Below are 1,407 nucleotides of genomic sequence, written 5' to 3' on the forward strand. Positions count from 1 at the left end.
GGGTGGGTGTGCGTGCGTGCGTGTGTGTCTTTGGATGGTTAGCACAGCTCTAGAAAGCCTGAATTGATTGTCTTGATATTTAGCATGTTATGTTCCTGTATTCCTTTCCTTCCTTCATGTTATTAATATTCTTTAATCCATGCATTGATTTCTAACGCATTAAAGGAACTACTGGATCGGTCTGGACGATCTGAACGATGAGCGCACTTTCCTGTGGAATGACGACACCCCGCTTGGAGAGTACCGACGGTTCAAGTCCAACGCCCCTCATAAGATCCGGGACTGCGTGGTGCTGTGGAGGACCGCCAGAAAAGCTAAATGGGACATCAAGAACTGCGACTTCACCATGCCGTACATCTGCCAGCTTCGTAAGTAGGACTTACAATATGTCATGACAATAGAATATATGGCTATCGTCATATTTTCAAACCAGGGCCCGGTCGAGCTGTTTGTCACGGGAAACGACGAAATAGGAATTTATGCGTAAAAATTACACAAATAATGCCCACGACTATTCTCTCTACGTTATGTGTAGTTTAGTGTCCTTTAAATCATCCTTTTCTTTCCCCAAAAGCATTCCGGTCGGGCCCCGGTTTGAATATGTGATGTGGGCCTTACAGGGAAAACAGGGGTAGCAGAGTACACCCCCTCTAGAGGAACTTACACAAAACGCAGTGATCAACGGACAAATGCACGCTCACACTCACAAACAATACATAACTTCTTTGTGTGGCCCATGCAACACGAAGAAACATATAATACACAATGCACAATACAGTGTATTACGTGTATCATAGAATGGTTTCAGCTAGGGATTGACTGGAATGTTTATTTTGTGCCCGTATTGTTACCTTATCATCGTTTGAACAACGTAAAAGCAAGCTGATGTCTAACAATCTATTTTCTAACGACCTCCTTTACTTTTTAACAGCTGACGGTTCTTAAGACGACGATGAACGCTGACGTCATCCTCACAACGATGCTGTGACGTAATCTGACGCATGACGTTCCGCATACATAGTTTATTACGTAGTATATTAATGCGAGCATTGTGGAAACTAAAATATTACACAACGTGACTTAGTATAAAGGCAATATATCGCTCTAATGATCAATGAATTTCAATGGATCATAGTTATAAGATATAATGCTGTCATAAAACTCTTAAATACATGTGTATGAAAAATGGGGCAATATCAGATTAGGTGATTGAAAAACCAAACTATGAAAATATAATTATTTCATGGTTTGTATGATTCGCATCTAGGTTTTTTAAAGCCAATATTCTTATATAGCGCATTTGAATTGTTAGACAATGTACTTGTCACTTTACAGGGTAAATCATTTATCTCTGAATCTTTTATGGACGTTATTACAGTAGAAAATCCACATAAGGATTTCTTTATA

The 1,407-nt window shown here is 39.7% G+C and overlaps 1 protein-coding gene across 1 annotated transcript in view; it reads left to right on the forward strand.

The window, feature by feature from the left end:
• Nucleotides 1-1,401, forward strand: part of LOC118426209 (fibrillin-2-like) — a 12,014-nt gene extending 10,613 nt beyond the window's left edge. The window contains exons 8-9 of the mRNA XM_035835474.1: nucleotides 166-368; nucleotides 932-1,401. Of these exons, the coding sequence (XP_035691367.1) occupies nucleotides 166-368; nucleotides 932-945 (217 nt within the window). The 3' untranslated portion in view covers nucleotides 946-1,401. The remainder of the gene's footprint in view (nucleotides 1-165; nucleotides 369-931) is intronic.
• Nucleotides 1,402-1,407: the final 6 nt, after the last annotated feature.

This window comes from Branchiostoma floridae, chromosome 11 (assembly GCF_000003815.2).
Source record: "Branchiostoma floridae strain S238N-H82 chromosome 11, Bfl_VNyyK, whole genome shotgun sequence".
In the NCBI taxonomy this organism is placed as follows: domain Eukaryota; kingdom Metazoa; phylum Chordata; class Leptocardii; order Amphioxiformes; family Branchiostomatidae; genus Branchiostoma; species Branchiostoma floridae.